Genomic DNA, 22,800 nt, shown 5'->3' with positions numbered 1-22,800 from the left:
AGTTCTGTTATACTCACAGACACCATTCAAACAGTTTTAGAAACTTTAGAGTGTTTTCTATCCATATATAATAAGTATATGCATATTCTAGTTACTGGGTAGGATTAGTAACCAGATTAAATCGGGTACATTTTTTTTATCCAGACGTGCAAATGCTGCCCCCTAGCCCTAACAGGTTAACTTCCTGACTGAGGTCTTAAGATGTTGCTTCAATATATCCACATAATTTTCCTACCTCATTATGGCATCAATTTTGTGAAGTACACCAGTCCCTCCTGCAGCAAAGCACCCCCACAACATGATGCTGCCACCCCCGTGCTTCATGGTTGGGATGGTGTTCTTCGGCTTGCAAGCCTCCCCCTTTTTCCTCAAAACATAACGATGGTCATTATGGCCAAACAGTTCTATTTTTGTTTCATCAGACCAGAGGACATTTCTCCAAAAAAGTATGATTTTTGTCCCCATGTGCAGTTTCAAACCGTAGTCTGGCTTTTTTATGGCTGTTTTGGAGCAGTGGCTTCTTCCTTGCTGAGCAGCCTTTCAGGTTATGTCAATATAGGACTCGTTTTACTGTGGATATAGATAATTTTGTACCTGTTTCCTCCAGCATCTTCACAAGGTCCTTTGCTGTTGTTCTGGGATTGATTTGCACTTTTCCCAGCAAAGTACGTTCATCTCTAGGGGACAGAATGCGTCTCCTTCCTGAGTGGTATAATGGCTGCATGGTCCCATGGTGTTTCTACTTGCATACTATTGTTTGTACAGATGAACGTGGTACCTTCAGGCGTTTGGAAATTGCTCCTATAAGGACTCAGGGCCAGACCCAGACCCAGATGCAGACACAGGAGGCAGATGGATTGAGTGTGTGATATTTATTAATTCTAAAAGGGGTAGGTTAGAGAATAGTCATGGACAGGCAAAAGGTCAAAACCAGATCTGAGTCCAGGAGGTACAGAGTGGCAGGCAGGCTCAAGGTCAGGGCAGGCAGACAGGCAGGCGGGTACAGAGTCGAGAAAACAGGCAAGAGTCAAAACCGGAAGGACTAGCAAAGAGAGAATAGCAAAAACAGGTGCACAGGAAAAACACGCTGGTTGACTTGAAACATACTAGACGAACTGGCACAGAGAGACAGGAAACGCAGGGATAAATACACGGGAAAATAAGCGACACCTGGAGGGGGTGGAGACAATCATAAGGACAGGTGAAACAGGTCAGGGCGTAACAGCTCCCAAGGATGAACTAGACTTGTGGAGGTCTACAATTTTTTTCGGAGGTCTTGGCTGATTTCTTTTGATTTTCTCATGATGTCAAGCATTTACATTACATTTAAGTCATTTAGCAGACGCTCTTATCCAGAGCGACTTACAAAATGGTGCATTCACCTTATGATATCCAGTGGAACAACCACTTTACAATAGTGCATCTAAATCTTTTAAGGGGGGGGGGGGGGGGGGGTTAGAAGGATTACTTTATCCTATCCTAGGTATTCCATAAAGAGGTGGGGTTTCAGGTGTCTCCGGAAGGTGGTGATTGACTCCGCTGTCCTGGCGTCGTGAGGGAGCTTGTTCCACCATTGGGGTGCCAGAGCAGCGAACAGTTTTGACTGGGCTGAGCGGGAACTGTGCTTCCTCAGAGGTAGGGGGGCCAGCAGGCCAGTGGTGGATGAACGCAGTGCCCTTGTTTGGGTGTAGGGCCTGATCAGAGCCTGAAGGTATGGAGGTGCCGTTCCCTTCACAGCTCCGTAGGCAATCACCATGGTCTTGTAGCGGATGCGAGCTTCAACTGGAAGCCAGTGGAGAGAGCGGAGGAGCGGGGTGACGTGAGATAACTTGGGAAGGTTGAACACCAGACGGGCTGCGGCGTTCTGGATGAGTTGTAGGGGTTTAATGGCACAGGCAGGGAGCCCAGCCAACAGCGAGTTGCAGTAATCCAGACGGGAGATGACAAGTGCCTGGATTAGGACCTGCGCCGCTTCCTGTGTGAGGCAGGGTCGTACTCTGCGAATGTTGTAGAGCATGAACCTACAGGATCGGGTCACCGCCTTGATGTTAGTGGAGAACGACAGGGTGTTGTCCAGGATCACGCCAAGGTTCTTAGCACTCTGGGAGGAGGACACAAGGGAGTTGTCAACCGTGATGGCGAGATCATGGAAGGGGCAGTCCTTCCCCGGGAGGAAGAGCAGCTCCGTTTTGCCGAGGTTCAGCTTGAGCTGGTGATCCGTCATCCACACTGATATGTCTGACAGACATGCAGAGATGCGATTCGCCGCCTGGTTATCAGAAGGGGGAAAGGAGAAGATTAATTGTGTGTCGTCTGCATAGCAATGATAGGAGAGACCATGTGAGGATATGACAGAGCCAAGTGACTTGGTGTATAGCGAGAATAGCTATACAATAAGCAAAGAGGCACTGAGTTTGAAGGTAGGCCTTGAAATACATCCACAGGTACACCTCCAATTGCCTCAAATTGTGTCAATTAGCCTATCAGAAGCTTCTAAAGCCATGCCATAATTTTCTGGCATTTTCCAAGCTGTTAAAAGGCACAGTCAACTTAGTGTATATAGACTTCTGACCCACTGGAATTGTGATACAGTGAATTATAAGTGAAATAATCTGTCTGTAAAAAAATTGGTGGAAAAATGACTTGTGTCATGCACAAAGTAGATGTCCTAACAGACTTGACAAAACTATAGTTTGTTAACAAGAAATATGTGGAGTGGTTTAAAAACGCGTTTTAACGACTCCAACCTAAGTGCATGTAAACCTCCGACTTCAACTGTATATTACATGGATTTATTAGACTTGTAGATGTTTCAAAGGTCTGCATCAGTGGCTTGTAGGCTATGTGTGGAAGCCAGGTGATGCTAAATGTGTTTATGTTAATTAGCGGTCAATTACCATGAGACCGAGACCGGCTGACGAAAATTTGTGACCTCCACAGCCCTAGCCAGGCGCACCAGTTTGTGTCAAGAACTGAAACGCTGCTGGGTTTTTCACGCTCAGCAGTTTTCCATGTGTATCAAGAATGACCCACAGCCCAAAGAACATCCAGCCAACTTAACACAACTGGGGGAAGCATTGGAGTCCACATGGACCAAGATCCCTGTAGAATGCTTTCAACACCATGTGGAGTCCATGCCTCAACAAATTGAGGCTGTTCTGAGTGCAAAAGGTGGTGCAACTCAATATTAAGGCAATGTTTAGAATGTTTTGTACACTCAGTGTATGTGTGCATGCCTCATTAATATGTAAATTAAATACAGTGCAACTTAGATAGCTGCCAAAATAATCAGGTCTCTCTCCCTCTCTCTCGCTCTAGCTCTCTGTCTCTCAATTTTAAATTCAATTCAAAGGGAATTTATTGGCATGGGAATTGTGTTACATTGCCAAAGCAAGTGAAATAAACAAACAAAAGTGAGTAGCCACAAAACAATATCAACAAAGATCTCTTAGAAATGGACAGCAAACATTGCACTCACAAAGGTTTAAAAAAGATAGACATATCTCTCTCTCTTTTTTCGATCTCTCTCTCTCTTTCGTTCTCTCTCTCTCCCAATCTCTTTCCTTCCCTTTCTCCATCTCCCTATCTCTCCCGTTCTTTGTCTCCTCCCTCTCTCTATCACCCTCTTTCACTATCTTGCGCTCTCTCTTCCTCCTTGCTAACTGAATTAGTGTCATGTATGGTCTTAGTCTGTGACAGGCTTAGTTTACTGCTTTCATTTCCAGTCTGAGTCTAGGCTGTTGATAGCAGCTCCACACACAGAGGATTCAAACAACTCTGGGGTGCAATAGGCAACACCCCAGCTTCCTGACATTATACTGTACCAGAGCCCAATACCCAGTCTCATCCCTGGCATACAGGATAACCCTCCCAGACTGTAGAGGAAATTATACTGTATAGTGGTTGGTTATATTGTGGGCTATGTGGAGTTTGATGTCAAGGAATATGACACTGTTGAATATGAGCTGACAGAGATAATATGTTTAATAAAATAACCACGTTGAATATGAGCTGACAGAGATAATATGTTTAATAAAACATAACCATGTTGAATATGAGCAGACAGAGATAATATGTTTAATAAAACATAACCACGTTGAATATGAGCAGACAGAGATAATATGTTTAATAAAACATAACCACGTTGAATATGAGCTGACAGAGATAATGTTTAATAAAACATAACCACGTTGAATATGAGCAGACAGAGATAATATGTTTAATAAAACATAACCACGTTGAATATGAGCTGACAGAGATAATATGTTTAATAAAACATAACCATTTCAGACTATCATCTCTACGTATTTGTCAAAATAATTTATTTCTGAAGTCATGCAATTATCTCTATCTCCAACATCTCTCAGTTGTTGGACAACTCACAAGTCCTAGACCTTGTCTTTAGGGGCACACACACACACACACACACACACACACTTTAGCCACTGGCTAGTGGTGACATGATTGGGTCCCCATGGAAACCTTGCGCCAAGTGATGCGTTGCAGATCTGGACAGGAGTGTATGTGTTTGTGTGTGTATTTTGGTTGCCAAAGTCACAGTGATGGACAGGGTGACCTTGCTCAAGTCTAAATCAATGAAGAGTCTCTCTCTATCACTCTCTGTCTCCATTGCTGTCTCTCTCTCTCTTTCTCTCTTTCTTTGTCTCCGTCTCTCACGTGTTAATATTGAGACTGTCTATTTGGCCTGGTCAGACACTGGTACTCCTCAGAGCTAGACCTGATAGTCATGATTGCAATCAGACTGAGAGAGAAGCTGATCACATTTGACATTGTCCGTAAGCTTGAGCTCATTTTCAGAGAAAAATCATACAATGATGGAAAGACCTGTGTGTTGTCCTTGTTAATGCAGACAAAGAAGAGCTCCAACTTCTTAATCATAGCCTCAATTTTGTCCCGCATATTGAATATAGTTGTAGAGAGTCCCTGTAATCCTAGATTCAGATCATTCTGGTCAAGAATAACATCACCCAGATAGGCCAGTCATGTGAGAAACTCGTCATCATGTAAGCGATCAGACAAGTGAAAATTATGGTCAGTAAAGAAAACTTTAAGCTTGTCCACTCAATTTAAAAAAACGTGTCAATACTTTGCCCCTTGATAACCACTTCTGTTGTTGTAAAATCATTACATGGTCACCCATATCATTGCATAGTGCAGAAAATACACATGAGTTCAGGGGCCTTGCTTTAACAAAGTTGACCATTTTCACTGTCATGTCCAAAACGTCTTTCAAGCTGTCAGGCATTTCCTTGGTAGCTAGAGCCTCTCGGTGGATGCTGCAGTGTACCCAAGTGGCGTCGGGAGCAACTTGGGTACACTATGTCTCCCTGTCATGGCTTTGCGCCATCAGTACAGATACCAACACATCTTGACCACCAAAGTCCATTTGATGTGACAAAGCTGTCCAGTACTTAAAACCTATCCTCTCCTGTTGTCCTGGATTCCAGTGGTTTGTAGGAGAGGATGTCTTCCTTAATTGACTCCCCATAAATGTAAAGGACATATACCAGGAGCTGTGCAAGGCCCGCCACGTCTGTTGACTCATCCAGCTGTAACGCATAGAATTCACAGGCTTGTATGCAAAGCAGTAATTGTTTCAAAACATCCCCTGCCATGTCACTGATGCATTGTGAAACAGCATTGTCTGTATAGTTTCTTGGGCCTTTTCCCGCAGCGGTGTCCCAGCCATATCCGCGGCAGCAGGAAGAATTAAGTCCTCCACAATAGTTTGCGGTATTTCACCATATAAGATGCTTCTAGCCCCTTCTTATTAATGGTATCTATTGCTTTTATACATGTCTTACTACTCAAAAGTTGTCTTAATTCTCGCTCTGGCATGTCTTGTTTCTTAATTTTTGCACAAGACTGAGGTTTCATCGAGTTGTGACATAGTACTTTTGCACATAAAACACACCATGGTTGAGGAAAGGCACTACTCCCAGTATAAGTGAACCCCAAATCAATGTAGTTCTCATCATATTTGCTCCTCTTTGATGGTACAACGTCCCCGTCTGTTGTTCGGTGCTTTCCCGGGTAAGGGAGCAGTAGCTCTTCGGCTGCATCAGATTCACAACTGTTAATGTCCATGCTAGCTGTGCTAGCAACAAATGTAGAAGTACTGATGCTAGCATTGGATGTGCTCGTGGAAGCAGAACAACTTGTGTCGTCTACAGGTGCAGGTGTAGTACTGCTGGTAGTAGCAGTACTACCAGTAGAGCTGGTATGTGTCTCTATGGATGCGGGCCTTACTGTTTTTAACCATTTATCCATTTTCAAGCAAACAGAAAGAGCAGCAGCTATGTTTGGCTACATACGGACCGTTAGTGGAATTCCCACGAGAGAGTAACGGTTAATGTGATTGGATTATTTGACTACGCTACCTGTATTTGACACTAGATGGATTAATTTTATTTTGGCAGTGAAACGAGGCTACTCAGGCGAGAAAAAAAACGTACCCAAATGTATAGCCTCATTGGAAAATATAAATGGACTTTTTGAAATTGTGAAAAAATAATTATATATAATTCTAATAATAATAATATTGCATTTTTTTTATATGGGAATCAGATTTTCTTGCACTATTTATTATGTTTCTCCTTAAGCAAAATATTAAGAAGAAATTTGATTCTGGAAAATGAAGTTCTTGGAAATAAATAATTCCAAGATCACTAAATCTCATGAAAACATGGAACATTCACACACAAACTTCATCTGAAAGTTTCAGTATTGATTATTTTAAACCCAAGAACATTTTTTAGAACAGTAATCTTAGTAATAAATATGCTAACATGATTTCCATTGCTAGCTAGATAGCTAGCTAAAACGGTTGCCTAGCAGCCGTTTATAAGAAAATATTTGAGCAGTTCGTAAGAAAATCATAAAATCTTAAGATATTGTTGAGGAATTGCACTTACGAACTATCTTATGAACTTCTTTTTTTTTCTTAAAGTCTACGGATTCTTCAATTACATTGATCTGATTTCGGACATGCTGTACCTTCTTTTTCCGTAGTGTATTTCTGTACTGTTTTAGAGATTCACCATAGTGAAGGTGTACTTTAGGCTCAGGTTTTCTGGGTCTCTGTGTTTTTGGTTGACTAGGTTCCTTGATTCCTTTCTTAGGTTTTTGCATTCTGCAATAAAACCATTTGTCATTGTTTTTCATGTTCTTAGGTTGTCTGGTTGAACAGAAAGCTGAGAGGTCAAATATATTAGTTAGGCTTTCAGCTACCAAGTTTACACCTTCACTATGGCAGTGAAATGTTTTGTCCAGGAAGTTTTGTAAAAAGGAATGAATTTGTCGTTGTAGAAACGTATCAGAAAACATTTAGCCATCTCCTTCCATCTGTAGCATATCTTAATGGTATGCAGTTTGTTCGGCTTTGATGTCTCATGGTTGAGTATTGCTCTGTTCAAGAAGACTGTGATTTTGCTATGATCTGATAGGGGTGTCAGTGGGCTGACTGTAAACACTCTGAGAGACTCTGGGTTGAGGTCGGTGATAAAGAAGTTTACAGTACTGCTGCCAAGATATGAGCTATAGGTGTACCTACCACTGTGGCAGTCATGAAATTTCATCAGCCGGTGATTGTCTAGCAAATAACTGCCGGTCTCACGGTAATTGACCGCTAATTAACATAAACACATTTAGCAATGCCTGCCTTCCACAAGCCACTGATGCAGACCTTTGGAACATCTACATTTTAAGAAGTCTAATAAATCCATGTAATATAGCCTACCATCACAATAAATCCATTATTTATTTTAGACAGGTCTAAAGAAACATGATATGATGAAAATGTAGTCTATTTCAGAAGAACAGAATAGCATACTCTGAGTTGTCCTTATGTTACATCCTGCTCTGGCTAAGACATATGGCTGTGGTCTACACTAGTTTATTTAGCAGACATTTTCTTTCAATTTGTGGCATTATTTTACAGTATAAAGAATACAATTGAACATAGATTAATAAAATTGAAATTATATTTTCTCCAAACATTTTGAGGGAGTGCACACATGTGGCTATTCAGTGTTGAACAGTTAACAAATAAACAGGTACTCATATATGCTTGGTTTATAATTATTTATGTAACTTTAGTTGTGATTCAAACGTTGAGCTATATGTTTAGATTTTTTTTTACATTGTAAGGCTGCATGATGAGACTCCAATGGTGATTTGGAAAACGTTGCTTGAGCTCTGAGCTCTGCTTTTGTTTTTTGTGCACACACTTCATCAGTCTCTCATTCACAATTTGACAAGCACTTGATAATGCTTTGAATTTCCCGGCAGCATCCCCTTTGTGTGGCCGTGATGCCGCCTTAAAATATCTATGCCTTTTGCGGCCAGTGGCCATTGTGCCCTTGGGATGAATATAATAATTAATAATCCTGGCTGCGTGCTCTGAGGTACCTCTCACTCACATGATCGGGCCTTTCTCACAGGCTACAAGTGAAGACAGAATCCTCTGGGACGCAACTGTGCACGTTCTTATCCGAGGCGCTTATTGAAGATATTGGAAGAACTGTCCAGATTTACTTTTCGTCAGTCATCAAGATGAGTAGGCCTAACGAACAGCAAAAGCACAAGCCTATGTCAATCAGGTTGACCTATTTTATTCTTTGCAAAAATATAATATTCCAAACATAGTCTGAGACAGTTGTGGGATGTGATAGATCCCAAATTAATACAACCTCTAGCATCCAAAAACATGTTTTAAGCAATGAGGCTGACGCAACATTTCAGAACATTTTGCTTAAATTATTTAACCTCTATGGGCAAGGCGGGCCGAATTCGTCCCACCTACGTAACAGCCACCTGAATTCAGTGGCGCGATTTTTGAATCGTTTGAAATACTATTACTTCAATTTCTCAAACATATGACTATTTTACAGCTATTTAAAGACAAGACTCTCCTTAATCTAACCACACTGTCCGATTTCAAAAAGGCTTTACAACGAAAGCAAAACATTAGATTATGTCAGGAGAGTGCCCAGCCAGAAATAATCAGACACCCATTTTTCAAGCTAGCATATAATGTCACAAAAACCCAAACCACAGCTAAATGCAGCACTAACCTTTTATGATCTTCATCAGATGACACACCTAGGACATTATGTTATACAATACATGCATGTCTGTTCAATCAAGTTCATATTTCCGGGGAATTTACTAACAGTTTGCTAAATTACTCACGATAAACGTTCACAAAAAGCATAACAATTATTTAAAGAATTATAGATACATTACTCCTCTATGCACTCGATATGTCCGATTTTAAAATAGCTTTTCGGATGAAGCACATTTTGCAATATTGTAAGTACATAGCCCAGCCATCACGGCTAGCTATTTAGACACCCGGCAAGATTAGCCTTCACCAAAATCCTATTTCCTATAAGAAAAATGTTCTTACCTTTCCTGTTCTTCGTCAGAATGCACTCCCAGGACTTCTACTTCAATAACAAATGTAGGTTTGGTCCCAAATAATCCATCGTTATATCCAAATATCCTCTGTTTTGTTCGTGCGTTCTAGACACTATACGAATGGTAAATAACGGTCGTGCGCATGGCGTGACAAAAAATGTCTAAATATTCCATTACCGTACTTCGAAGCATGTCAACCGCTGTTTAAAACCAATTTTTATGCCATTTATCTCGTAGAAAAGCGATAATATTCCGACCGGGAATCTGCAATAAGCTAAACAGCCGAATGACATTTCTCCACGGGGGCGAATCGTGCACGCGCCTCATTCAATGGTCCTCTGATCGGCCACTTGGATAAGGCGATAATCTGTTTCAGCCAGAGGCTGCCTCGTCATCGTTCAGGTTTTTCCCGGGTTCTGAGAGCCTATTGGAGCCCTGGGAATTGTCACGTTACAGCTAAGATCCTTACTCTTCAATAAACAGATGCAAGACGCACGACTCCTTGTCAGACAGGCCACTTCCTGCATGAAACCTTGTCAGGTTTTTGCCTGCCATAGGAGTTCTGTTATACTCACAGACACCATTCAAACAGTTTTAGAAACTTTAGGGTATTTTCTATCCAAACCTGAACAATAATATGCATATTCTAGCTTCTGAGTTGGTGTAGGAGGCAGTTAAAAATGGCCACATATTTTTTCAAAAATTCTCAATACTGCCCCCTAGCCCAAACAGGTTAAAAACAATTATGCTATTTCTTCACATTATAAGCGCAGTAATGTGCACACAACAGTAGGCTATAAGCGTGAATGTTCCATTAGCAGGAAAACACCATTCTCAAAAGTGTATTGTAAAATGTGATCATGCGTGTAATGTTTTTATTATAAAGGTGCATTTTCATGGTGAAAATTGTCTTCCCCAAACTTAAAACTCATGAGCTGCTTGTGTATGCCAGTTAGGCTCAACACCCATTGTAAAGCATATTAATGTGTTTAATTTTAGCTCAGTGGTCACCAACCTTTTTCTGAGTCAAGATCACTTTTGCAGTCAAAAAGCGAGCTGAGATCTACTGCTCAGATTTATTTTTTACATTAACCCACACAAACAGTTTTGTAGGAATGAGGTTTGGGCAGTAGGCCTACTACATTATCACAGCATAATGGCTATATGATTGGCCTGCCAATATTGTTAATCAGACCATATTATATTTCAAAACTTGAGCTTTAATAACAAAATAGATCAGTTGGTTTAGGACCTCTGAGGCACTGTGGAATATGAATTGAAATAGTTCGTTTTTTTATTTTACTGGACTGATGGTACCTGCATCTGATGGTCAACGAGATCAAATCACGACGTCAGTGATCTTCAGGTTGAAAAGTCGGAGCTCTAGAAAGATGCCAGAGTTTCCGACTTGGAATTCCGAGTTGGATGACTGTTCAAAATGATTTTTCCCAACAGCCTCTTACGGTCCCTGCTCTCTCCTTCCTTTCCTCTGTTGAGAATGACCAGAGAGAGGGGACACCGTCTTCCACCTGATGGCGAAACTCGAGTCGCACCGCATCTGCCTCATTCACAAATTCATGAAGTTCCTATAAACCAGAGAAAGTTAAATATTCCTAAATATTAACGACAATCTGATAATAATAATAAAACTCAGGGCTATTGATACTTGGCTACTCATTCAGTGCAGCTGCAGCCCGAGCGGAAGTACGGAGAAGCGCTTTTTGTGATAGTGTTGAATAAAAACAGTGACAGTGCTGAATATAAACTTAACCTCTATGGGACCGGCGGGATGAATTCGTCCCACCTACGTAACAGCCACTGCCAGCCTGTGGCGCGATTTTCAAAATCTTCAAAATCCTATTACTTCAATTTCTCAAACATATGACTATTTTACAGCCATTTAAAGATAAGACTCTCGTTAATCTAACCACACTGTCCGATTTCAAAAAGGCTTTACAACGAAAGCAAAACATTAGATTATGTCAGCAGAGTACCAAGCCAGAAATAATCAGACACCCATTTTTCAAGCCAGCATATAATGTCACCAAAACCCAGAAGACAGCTAAATGCAGCACTCACCTTTGATGATCTTCATCAGATGACAACCCTAGGACATTATGTTATACAATACATGCATGTTTTGTTCAATCAAGTTCATATTTATATCAAAAACCAGCTTTTTACATTAGCATGTGACGTTCAGAACTAGCATACCCCCCGCAAACTTACGGGGAATTCGCTAACATTTTACTAAATTACTCACGATAAACGTTCACAAAAAGCATAACAATTATTTTAAGAATTATAGATACAGACCTCCTCTATGCACTCGATATGTCCGATTTTAAAATAGCTTTTTGGTGAAAGCACATTTTGCAATATTCTAAGTACATAACCCAGGCATCACGGGCTCGCTATTTAGACACCCGGCAAGTTTAGCACTCACCATAATCATATTTACTATTATAAAAATGTCATTACCTTTTGTTGTCTTCGTCAGAATGCACACCCAGGACGTCTACTTCAATAACAAATGTTGGTTTGGTCCAAAATAATCCATCGTTATATCCGAATAGCGGCGTTTTGTTCGTGCGTTCCAGACACTATCCGAAATAGTAAAGAAGTGTCGCGCGCTTGGCGCAATTCCTGACAATAAAATTCAAAGTATTCCATTGCCGTACGTCGAAGCATGTCAACCGCTGTTTAAAATCAATTTTTACGTCATTTTTCTCGTAGAAAAGCGATAAAATTCCGACAGGGAATCTCCTTTTCGGCAAACAGAGGAAAAAATCCCAAAGGCGGGGGCGGTCGGGGTCACGCGCATAAGCTAGTGTCTCTTGATGGGCCACTTGAGAAAGGCGATAATGTGTTTCAGCCTGGGGCTGGAATGACGACATTCTCTTTTTTCCCGGGCTCTGAGAGCCTATGGACGACGTGGGAAGTGTCACGTTAGAGCAGAGATCCTTAGTAAATGATAGAGATGGCAAAGAAGTTCCAGAAATGGTCAGACAGGCCACTTCCTGTAAAGGAATCTCTCAGGTTTTGACCTGCCATTTGAGTTCTGTTATACTCACAGACACCATTCAAACAGTTTTAGAAAATTTAGGGTGTTTTCTATCCATATGTAATAAGTATATGCATATTCTAGTTACTGAGTAGGAGTGGTAACCAGATTAAATCGGGTATGTTTTTTATCCAGCCGTGTCAATGCTGCCCCCTAGCCCTAACAGGTTAAACATGAACTCACTCATAAAAACAGCAGCTGTTTGCTGTATTCGTTGACAGTCTCTCCGTGGTCATGGTTTAAAAAGTTATTAAATCTTACGTAGCCTATTGAACTTCGCTGTGGCCAGGGTCATGGAGGCTCTGTAGCCGCGGTGATTTGAGCTATCCGATTGGGCAGCACAGTAGGTGCAATTGATTTAGTCACAGGTTTGCCCTTCTGCCGGGTAGGCGGACTTTGTCTCATGGGAACACTTTGCTTACCCAGTGCGCAGGACTTATAAATCAAGTGCACCTACCGGCAACAGCTCAACAAGATTTTAAAAAAGGAGCGCAAGCCTTCATTGTTCGTTGGCTTTTCTACAGAAACATTTGGTGATCGACTAGGAATGCCTCAACCGGTTGGCGATCACTGGTCTAGCTTATAGAAAGCTGATGGGATCCTCCTATTTTTAATAGGGGGCATCACTCTGTTTTATCACGCAATTGCATTGCCTATAGAAATGTTGCACAACATGAGCTCATGGGTTCTCATGAAGTGTTTGATTCCCTCTAATCACTGCTTTCAGAGTAATTAGAGGGACAATATAGTACTGATTACCAGGCAGTTAACAAGTTTGGTAAGCAAGCTACTAATGACTATTTCAAGACTAAAGGTTGGCTTATACTACGGTGTGTTTGTAAATTGAATCTGGAGTGCCAGAGTGTGCTCTGGGCGTTCATAAACTCTAGAGCGGTGTTAGATTGGCCATTTGTAAATTCAGTGTTTCGCTCTCAGAGTGTTCAGAGCGCACACTGGATGCTCTGGACGAAAAGTAGGGTTGATCTGAGTGTTCTGACCTAACAACAGCAGTCAAGCACCCAAGCTAACTGTCTAACATTTTCTAGCTTGCTAGCTACTTCCAAACACAAATGAGAGAACAGCTCACTCTGACCATTTTACTCGCCCTAGCAGAGCTGGTTAGGCTGTTTTTAGAGCGTTGGTGAGTGCAACTGTGCTGCTGGCAAAGGTTTTTGCCAATGTTTACTGACACTGGTCATATTCAGTGGGTGTAAATTAATCAGTTATTCTGCGCTCTAGCACACTCAGAAGAGAGTGCTCTGAAATTGGAGTAGATAGCCAGAGTGAATTTACCAGGTTCGTCTATCAACAGGTGTCGCAGTGACATCATAAACATTCTATTGAAATAGTTACTTGCATAGTGGAGTCTTTTGTTTAGACATGTAGCTAGCTAGCTAAACAATGAACCATAATCCAAATTTATAACGTTACAACCCTGCATGAATCTGCAGGTAGCTAACCAACCAGGTTCAATGTTAGCTAGCTAACATTAGTCTATAACTAGCAATGCAAATGGCTCTGACATACAAATAATATTACTACACAGATCATACACGTTAACGTTAGCTAGCTAGCAGCCAGCTAATGTTAGCTAGCTACTTAACAGTACACTTTAACTTGAAATGAAAACGACTTTCTGACTAAATTAGAAATGTGTAATATCTGAAAATATAGCTAATTAGACTCTACCTCTATACATGGATGGACACTTCTCCCTCTATGTCACGGATGCCATGGTTGCCCATGGTTTGAAGATGTCATCTGGAGACAGGTGTTTTATACGATAGCCTTCTGTGTGTTCTCTTTTCGTTCTCTTTTTCTCCTTAGCTATCATACTCTAATTCTACTGATTTCAAAACCTGGTCTTCCAGAAAGTGGAAAAAAAAAGCTGTGTTAGAAAGGATTGACAACTCATATTATAGACAGAAGCGTTGCTACATGGCAGACCGATCCAAACTCATCTCTTGGCATGTCCAGCCAATTCATAATCTCAGCCAATCATGACTAGCGGGAAGGTTGCTCCCTTGTTCTGTGGCTAAACCAACTAGGCTCGTAATTTAACAATTTTATTTGTATATACAGATGGCATTCAAGTTTGTTCTTAAGGCACATGAAAGTTCACATGTTCCAGAAGGCCTTTCTGCCAAAAAGAAACGCATTGAAATGTATTTTTAAAGTTTATGTTCAAATGGCTCTCCTGTGACGCGCGACATACGCCTAGTTTCCTGAAACTAGTCACATATGGTCAAAGTAACAGCCTTATGTGTACCTACCGTAGGAGTCCCCTCGAAGCCTACCACTGACTATGAACAGACCCAGCGCAACAGAGCTGCAGGAGAAGTGAACCATTTTTGTTGGTTGTTTTGTCATAGTTGTGTCTAGCAGGGAATATTGGGGAGGGAATACTGTCACCTCCAGGAAAGGGTTTGTCCCTTTTTGTGCTAAGGGTGTAAGGTTTTTGTCCAGTTCTGGCGATTAGGTCGCCACATGCAACTGGGCCTGGAAATTATTGTTCTCCCCCTCTAAAATGGAGAAGCTGTCTTCATTAAAGTACAGGGATTCTAATGGGGGAATATAGGTAGAACACAGGAATACATTTTTCTTTGTTGAGATTATTTCCTTATTAATTTCCAGCCAGGTGTAAAATGTTCCAGTTTTGATCAATTTAATTGCATGGGCTAGGTCTGCTCCCTCTATCTGTCTCTCTCTCTCCATCCCCTCTCTCTCTCCCTCTCTCTCCATCCCTCTTTCTCCCATCCTTTTGCTGTCTCTCTCTCTCTCTCTCTCTCTCTCTCTCTCTCTCTATGAGATGGTTAGTCAGACCTGGAGGAAGCACTAATTAGTGTGTTTGGATTGTTTGGATTGTTGATGAGGCGCGTGTGTCATCGTCCACCAATAGGACACCAGCCGTGCTCTCACCCGTCAGAGAGAAGACATCTGCTCCACCATCTGACTGCAGCTTACCTCCCGCAGACTTGGAGTGTTGGTGGTGGTGGTAGTGTGTGTGTTGTGTGTGTGCTTATTATGTGTAGGGTAGGTTGAGTCAGTGTGTGTATTTGGAGGGGGTGGACATAGAAAGAGAGAGAGAAACAGAGAGAGAAACAAAGAGGGAAACAGAGAGAGAGAGAGCGGGAAAGAAACAGAGAGAGAGAGCGGCAAAGAAACAGAGAGAGAAACAGAAAGAGAGAGAAAGAAACAAAGAAAGAAAGAAAGAGAAAGAAACAGAGAGAAAGATTGAGTGAGAGAGCGCCAAACACCAAATTGAGACTGCATGCAGATTTCTTCAAAAAAGTAAAACACCAAAAAATGCATGCAGATTCAAATTAGGATTATACCTGCTAATTATGAAAATCCAGAAAAGAGACATTCAATTCTACAACCACCAAAAATTAAGCGATTCCCAAACCTTCCATAACAAAGCCATCACCTACAGAGAGATGAACCTGGAGAAGAGTCCCCTAAACAAGCTGGTCCTGGGGCTCTGTTCACAAACACAAACAGACCCCACAGAGCCCCAGGACAGCAACACAATTAGACCCAACCAAGTCATGAGAAAACTAAAAGATAATTACTTGACACATGGGAAAGAATTAACAAAAAAACAGAGTAAACTAGAATGTTATTTGGCCCTAAACAGAGAGTACACAGTGGCAGAATACCTGACCACTGTGACTGACCCAAACTTAAGGAAAGCTTTGACTATGTACAGACTCAGTGAGCATAGCCTTGCTATTGAGAGAGGTCACCGTAGGCAGACCTGGCTCTGAAGAGAAGACAGGCTACTTGCACACTGCCCACAAAATGAGGTGGAAACTGAGCTGCACTTCCTAACCTCCTGCCAAATGTATGACCATATTAGAGACGCATATTTCCCTCAGATTACACAGATCCACAAAGAATTTGAAAACAAACCCAATTTTGATAAACTCCCATGTCTACTGGGTGAAATACCACAGTGTGCCATCACAGCAGCAAGATTGGTGACCTTTTGCCACAAGAAAAGGGCAACCAGTGAAGAACAAACACCATTGTAAATAGAACCCATATTTATGTTTATTTATTTTTCCTTTTGTACTTGAACTATTTGCGCATAATATGACATTTGAAATGTCTTTATTCTTTTGGAACTTTTCTAAGTGTAATATTTACTGTTAGTTGAGTTGTTTTTTTCACTTTTGTTTGTTATCTAGTTTACTTGATTTGGCAATGTTAACATATGTTTCCCATGCCAATAAAGCCCTTAAATTGAAATTGAATTGAGTGCGAGAGAGAGAGCTTAGAGAGAGAGAGAAAGAGAGAGGTAAAGAGAAAGAGATAAACAGAGAGAGACATAGTGATAGAGAGAGAGATAAACAGAGAGTGAGCGAGAGTAGGAGAGATATGTTTCCCATGCCAATATAGCCCTTAAATTGAATTGAATTGAGATAAACAGAGTGAGAGAGCGAGAGTGTGAGAGAGATGAATCCTGAGAGACAAAGCAAGAAGGACATTCTATGCCATTAAAAGGAACATTAAAATTGAAGTTCCATTTAGAATCTGGCTCAACATTTTCCAATCAGTTATAGAACCAATTGCTCTATATGGTAGTGAAGTATGGGGTCCACTCTCTAACAATACATTTACCAAATGGGACAAACATCCAATGGAAATACTGCTTGCAGAGTTTTGCAAAACTGTGTTGCAAAGAAAAACTCCAAGTAAATCATGTAGATCAGAATTGGGTCTTATTCTACTAGAAAAAAGAGCCATCAAGTTGTATAACCATCTAAAAACAAGTGACCCCAAAACATTCCATCACACAGCTCTACAATGTCAAGATATTAAACAAGAGAAGAGTCCCCTCAGCCAGCTGGTTCTGAGGCTCAGTTCACTAAACCAAACCAACCCCATAGAGCCTCAGAACAGCACTCAGAAAATCTTTCCCAACCAAATCATCACAAAGCAAAAATTTAAATATATCACCTATTGGAAAGACACAACAACAAATCTAAGTAAACATCAATGTTATTTGGCTCTAAACAGACAGTACATGGTGGCAGACTATCTGACCACTGTGACTGATAGAGAACTGAGGAAAACACTGACTAGGTACAGACTCAGTGAGCACAGGTCGTCACAGACAAACCTGGCTTCCCAGAGAGGACAGGCTGTGCTCACTCTGCTCCAGGGGAGAGGTAGAGACAGAGCTGAATTTCCTATTACACTGTGACAAATACTCAGACCTAAGAGGATATTTATTTCCCAAAATTATCATTCTGTACAAAGAATTTGAAACTTAAAAGATCAAATCAAATATTTATTGGGTGAAAATCACAAATGTGCAGTTTTGGCAGCCAAATATGTGTCCTCCTGCCACAACCTGAGGGACAGCCAGTGAAAAGTGCAATGTAATGTCAATAATATTTCCCGTTTTGTTTTGTCTTTCATACCAGGTCAAGTGTCTTCTCAGTCATGTTGATCTATTGCTATTTCTATTGCTATAATGTATTATTGTTCTCATTAATATTATTGTTGTAGTTGTTGTTAATGGTAATCCCATGTCCACTACTACTATTATTATTGTTGCTGGTCCCACCATTTTTGTGTTAGGTATACTTTGATAATGTAAGTAATTTAACTTGCCATGTCAATAAAGTCTATTGAATTTAATTTAATTTAATTGAGAGAGAAACAGAGAGAGAAACAGAGAGAGAGAGAAATGGAGAGAGAGAAACAGAGTAACAGAGAGAGAGAGAAACAGAGAGAGAAACAGAGAGAGAGAGAAATGGAGAGAGAGAAACAGAGTAACAGAGAGAGAGAGAAACAGAGAGAGAAACAGAGAGAGAGAAACAGAGAGAGAGAGAAACAGAGAGAGAGGGAAACAGAGAGAGAGGGAAACAGAGAGAGAGAGAAACAGAGAGAGAGGGAAACAGAGAGAGAGAAACAGAGAGAGAAACAGAGAGAGAGAAACAGAGAGAGAGAGAAACAGAGAGAGAGGGAAACAGAGAGAGAGAGAAACAGAGAGAGAGGGAAACAGAGAGAGAGGGAAACAGAGAGAGAGGGAAACAGAGAGAGAGGGAAACAGAGAGAGAGGGAAACAGAGAGAGAGAGAAACAGAGAGAGAGAAACAGAGAGAGAAACAGAGAGAGAGAAACAGAGAGAGAGAGAAACAGAGAGAGAGAAACAGAGAGAGAGAGAAACAGAGAGAGAGAGAAACAGAGAGAGAGAGAAACAGAGAGAGAGAAACAGAGAGAGAAACAGAGAGAGAGAAACAGAGAGAGAGAGAAACAGAGAGAGAAACAGAGAGAGAAACAGAGAGAGAGAAACAGCGAGAGAGAGAAAAAGAGAGAGAGAGAAATGGAGAGAGAGAAACAGAGTAACAGAGAGAGAGAGAAACAGAGTAACAGAGAGAGAGAGAAACAGAGTAACAGAGAGAGAGAAACAGAGTAACAGAGAGAGAGAGAAACAGAGTAACAGAGAGAGAGAGAAACAGAGAGAGAAACAGAGTAACAGAGAGAGAGAGAAACAGAGAGAGAAACAGAGTAACAGAGAGAGAGAAACAGAGAGAGAAACAGAGTAACAGAGAGAGAGAGAAACAGAGTAACAGAGAGAGAGAGAAACAGAGAGAGAAACAGAGTAACAGAGAGAGAGAGAAACAGAGTAACAGAGAGAGAGAGAAACAGAGAGAGAAACAGAGTAACAGAGAGAGAGAGAAACAGAGTAACAGAGAGAGAGAGAAACAGAGAGAGAAACAGAGTAACAGAGAGAGAGAGAAACAGAGAGAGAAACAGAGTAACAGAGAGAGAGAAACAGAGAGAGAAACAGAGTAACAGAGAGAGAGAGAAACAGAGTAACAGAGAGAGAGAGAAACAGAGTAACAGAGAGAGAGAAACAGAGAGAGAAACAGAGTAACAGAGAGAGAGAAACAGAGTAACAGAGAGAGAGAGAAACAGAGTAACAGAGAGAGAGAAACAGAGAGAGAAACAGAGTAACAGAGAGAGAGAAACAGAGTAACAGAGAGAGAGAGAAACAGAGTAACAGAGAGAGAGAAACAGAGTAACAGAGAGAGAGAAACAGAGTAACAGAGAGAGAGAGAAACAGAGAGAGAAACAGAGTAACAGAGAGAGAGAGAAACAGAGTAACAGAGAGAGAGAGAAACAGAGAGAGAAACAGAGTAACAGAGAGAGAGAAACAGAGAGAGAAACAGAGTAACAGAGAGAGAGAAACAGAGAGAGAAACAGAGTAACAGAGAGAGAGAAACAGAGAGAGAAACAGAGTAACAGACAGAGAGAAACAGAGAGAGAAACAGAGTAACAGAGAGAGAGAGAAACAGAGTAACAGAGAGAGAGAGAAACAGAGTAACAGAGAGAGAGAAACAGAGAGAGAGAGAAACAGAGAGAGAAACAGAGAGAGAGAGAGAAGCATGTGTTAGTGTAGAGTAGTGTGATAGCAGTCAGCAGTACATGAGTCAGTAATAGATGACATCATAGCTGATCCATTTGTCCCTCTGCCCTGTCTCACAGCCAGATAGACGACATCACAGCTGATCCATTTGTCCCTCTGCCCTGTCTCACAGCCAGATAGACGACATCATAGCTGATCCATTTGTCCCTCTGCCCTGTCTCACAGTCAGATAGACGACATCATAGCTGATCCATTTGGCCCTCTGCCCTGTCTCACAGCCAGATAGATGACATCATAGCTGATCCATTTGGCCCTCTGCCCTGTCTCACAGCCAGATAGATGACATCATAGCTGATCCATTTGGCCCTCTGCCCTGTCTCACAGCCAGATAGATGACATCATAGCTGATCCATTTGGCCCTCTGCCCTGTCTCACATTCTAGTATATACATGCCTATATATTAACCACCAACTCCAGTGTTATTCTATTGTCCACTTGGCCATGGATTTACAAGATACCTGAACACGTAAACTGTTTTTAATTCAGTCTTGGTCGTGATGCAAAGTATACATCAGTTGAGACGCTGTTGATTGTGTTAGTGTAATTGAGCGTTGTTTGTGCACAGACCCGTGCTTTCTTAATAAATTGGCCATAAAAATGGCCTCTTTTTCCTGTTTTTGTGTTGGGTTCCAATCTTAATTAGTGTCTCTCAAATCTAAACTGCCAGACCGACATACCGTCACAGATGAGAGAGGAGGAGTGGAGGAGCCGAGGGGGCTTGAAGTTTAAAGCAGAGTTGTTTTAATGGAAAGCACCAGAATAACAATGGCAGTGTCGTATGGTTAACTGTTGCCTGGAGACAGATGTCAGATGTTTCTGAGCTTGTTGATGACTGTTCCTCCTCTAACACACTGTATGTACTGTGTCTGTTTTCTAACCCAACTGTCTGTCTGTCTGTCTGTCTGTCTGTCTGTCTGTCTGTCTGTCTGTCTGTCTGTCTGTCTGTCTGTCTGTCTGTCTGTCTGTCTGTCTGTCTGTCTGTCTGTCTGTCTGTCTGTCTGTCTGTCTGTCTGTCTGTCTGTCTGTCTGTCTGTCTGTCTGTCTGTCTGTCTGTCTGTCTGTCTGTCTGTCTGTCCGTCCGTCCGTCCTCAGGTGTGTTGTGGAACCTGTCGTCATGTGATGCCCTGAAGATGCCAATCATCCAGGATGCCTTGGCCGTTCTGACCAATAGTGTCATCATCCCTAACTCCTCATCCTGGGACTCCTCCCACAATCTCCATGACGACCGCAAGCAACACACACACACTTCCCAGGTGCTTCGCAACGCCACCGGCTGTCTCAGGTGAGTGGAGAAGGAACACACACACACACCAACAAGCTCTCACAGTCTCACGGCAGAATCCGAAGTTTGTCCATAAACATCACATTTCAAAGGTTAAGTTTTGGCATTAATTCTGCTTAGTTAAGGGTTAAGGTTTGTGACAGGATTAAAACAATGACTGCCTATCACTGGGATCGAACACCTGACCCTCCGAGCCAGAGCTCCCTCTCGTGGCTTACATCCATACATCCATCCACCATCCCGTCCTCAACACCCTATCAAAACCCAAGCCTACTTGATGGCAATAGCGCTCACCATTGCCCCTAGTGGACAGTTCTGAAGTCATCTCCCAGTGCACTGCTGACCTGGATGGATGTCGATTTTCGCAGTTGATCTTGCGCGACCTGGCTGCGCGCACACACACACACACACATGCGCGCATACACACACACACACACACACACACACACACACACACACACACACACACACACACACACACACACACACACACACACACACACACACACATTAACAGCACCGATTGCCTCAGGTGAACCCACCTGGCCCTGTTTGTTCAGGAACATATTTCAGTTGGAGTTTCTGTATGGTACCCAGCTTCCTCTCTGTGTTGGTGTTTAAACCTTCCCCCACAGCTTCCTCTCTGTGTTGGTGTTTAAACCTTCCCCCACAGCTTCCTCTCTGTGTTGGTGTTTAAACCTTCCCCCACAGCTTCCTCTCTGTGTTGGTGTTTAAACCTTCCCCCACAGCTTCCTCTCTGTGTTGGTGTTTAAACCTTCCCCCACAGCTTCCTCTCTGTGTTGGTGTTTAAACCTTCCCCCACAGCTTCCTCTCTGTGTTGGTGTTTAAACCTTCCCCCACAGCTTCCTCTCTGTGTTGGTGTTTAAACCTTCCCCCACAGCTTCCTCTCTGTGTTGGTGTTTAAACCTTCCCCCACAGCTTCCTCTCTGTGTTGGTGTTTAAACCTTCCCCCACAGCTTCCTCTCTGTGTTGGTGTTTAAACCTTCCCCCACAGCTTCCTCTCTGTGTTGGTGTTTAAACCTTCCCCCACAGCTTCCTCTCTGTGTTGGTGTTTAAACCTTCCCCCACAGCTTCACTGACGTCCATGTCTCCCCTCCATCTCTCGCTAACCTCCTGAGAAACCATAAGGTTGAAATTGACATATTATTTCTGTGTTAATGGTATGGATTCATTATGCAGTGATTTCCCTAACCTCTGCTTTTACATTATACTGCAGCAAAGTGAGGGAGATAGGGGAGCAGGATTCATGTCATAATGTTTAATGACATTTCGACACAGTGTGAAAACTTTGCTGTGTGTGTGTGTGTGCGTGTGATAATGTTTCTGAGCCATGAGTCTGTAGAGAAACACACAGAGCACAAAGCAATAATTCTCTGGAGCTGAATATCAGCCTCACTTTACATTTCTTTCTCTCTCTCTCTCTCTCTCTCTCTCTCTCCCCCCCCCTCTCTCTCTCTCTCTCTCTCTCTCTCTCTCTCTCTCTCTCTCTCTCTTTCTCCCCCTCTCCCTCTCTTTCTCCTCCCCTCTCTCTCTTTGTCCTCCCCTCTCT

At 42.0% G+C, this 22,800-nt stretch overlaps 1 protein-coding gene across 1 annotated transcript in view; it reads left to right on the top strand.

The window, feature by feature from the left end:
- The window catches only part of LOC106590590 (catenin delta-2), a 597,564-nt gene that overhangs the window by 425,266 nt on the left and 149,498 nt on the right, over nt 1-22,800 (top strand). The window contains exon 15 of the mRNA XM_045710617.2: nt 21,041-21,230. Coding sequence (XP_045566573.1) covers nt 21,041-21,230 — 190 coding nt within the window. The remainder of the gene's footprint in view (nt 1-21,040; nt 21,231-22,800) is intronic.

The sequence above is a fragment of the Salmo salar genome, chromosome 29 (assembly GCF_965601325.2).
Source record: "Salmo salar chromosome 29, fSalSal1, whole genome shotgun sequence".
NCBI lineage: Eukaryota > Metazoa > Chordata > Actinopteri > Salmoniformes > Salmonidae > Salmo > Salmo salar.
Note: the sequence above shows the minus strand (reverse complement) of the source record. Positions and strands in the feature narration are given on the sequence as shown.